At 38.3% G+C, this 1,246-nt stretch overlaps 1 protein-coding gene across 1 annotated transcript; it reads right to left on the reverse strand.

The window, feature by feature from the left end:
- Nucleotides 1-253: 253 nt before the first annotated feature.
- LOC120158015 (putative UPF0481 protein At3g02645) lies at nucleotides 254-987 on the reverse strand. Its single transcript, XM_039168956.1, has 2 exons — nucleotides 624-987; nucleotides 254-570 (listed from the first exon to the last, which is right to left on the reverse strand). The coding sequence occupies exons 1-2, from the start codon at nucleotides 985-987 to the stop codon at nucleotides 254-256; spliced, it is 681 nt and encodes a 226-aa protein (XP_039024887.1).
- Between the last annotated feature and the right edge of the window lie 259 nt (nucleotides 988-1,246).

Raw genomic sequence — 1,246 nt, forward strand, 5'->3', positions numbered from 1 at the left:
TAAATAAGACTGTGTTTACAAGGTTTATAAAATTTTGTAGTCTAAATTTTATACCGTCATAATCTTTAAATCCTACGTTTTAATACTATGAACCCGAAATAGGGCATAATGGCATATAGCATTAAAATAAATAAAAATGTGTAATCTAATCCAGTTTTTTTAACACTGCTAAGAGAATGGTATATTTCTTTAAGGTAAAAGTTTCAAAATCTAATGACAAATAACAATGGTTTGCAAGACACCTACGCGAGACTTACTTTGCTGAAATAATGGCGTAATAAGTCTGAAGAGCACTCATGAGAAGGGCAGCATTGGCGCCCAGAAATGCTAAAATTGTCCAAGGGCTGCTAAAATATGCGAGATAAGCTTGAGCTGCATGCCTGATCCACTTTTTCCGGCAATGATCCTCGATCTGCAGCTTCAAGTCAAGGTAAATTTCTGGACTGGGAACCAACACAGTGCTCATGGTGTTGAAAAGTTTAGCCACTTCTTCATCACTGCCAAGCACATCGTGGAACAACCCATGGTCTCTCAATAGTTTAACGTCACCGGCGTCGTCAATGAGCTCGTCTAGGAAGCAGATGTAGGAGGTGACGGTGAAATCGTTTTCGAAATCCGGTCACATTTGTAAGTTATCAAGTTCATGAACCTAGTCCCCGTCGAGTCGTCCACCATGATCCGTGGTAGCCATAGTTTTCCCATGAAGAATGTCCGGCTGAAACTGACGTCCGTAAGCCGACGGGTTTCGCTTTCTTGGAACCAAATCCCAGCTTTTCTAAGCTCCTGTGCTTTACGAAACCATGGATAATGATAATCCATCTTTGTTCTGTGTTTGGAGATGCAAAACAGATGGCACATGAACCCTAATTTTTCCAAAAGGGTTCTCTTCTTTTCTTTCTTGAGAATCAATCTCTTTCGCAGTTGATTCAAGAGATGAACTGGCTCTCCTTCCTGTTGTTTCTGCTTCAGTGGTTGTTCTTGTTCCATCTCTGCTGGGAAAATAACATTTTCTTCAACGAACCATTCGATCCTTTTCAGGGACAAACCCCCTTGCTGCTTGAGCTCGTGATTAACAACTCAAGAACACGATAAGGCAACTGGTTTTCCAACAAGAACAGATCAAGTACACGAATGTAAGTGTAGACACACTTTATACGACTAATATATATTTATATATTATATATATAATTATATATATACAGTATAAATATTATTATTATTATTATTTTAAAAAACTAACACATTT

The sequence above is a fragment of the Hibiscus syriacus genome, unplaced genomic scaffold (genome assembly GCF_006381635.1).
Source record: "Hibiscus syriacus cultivar Baekdansim isolate YM2019G1 unplaced genomic scaffold, ASM638163v2 tig00111298_pilon, whole genome shotgun sequence".
NCBI classification, from domain to species: domain Eukaryota; kingdom Viridiplantae; phylum Streptophyta; class Magnoliopsida; order Malvales; family Malvaceae; genus Hibiscus; species Hibiscus syriacus.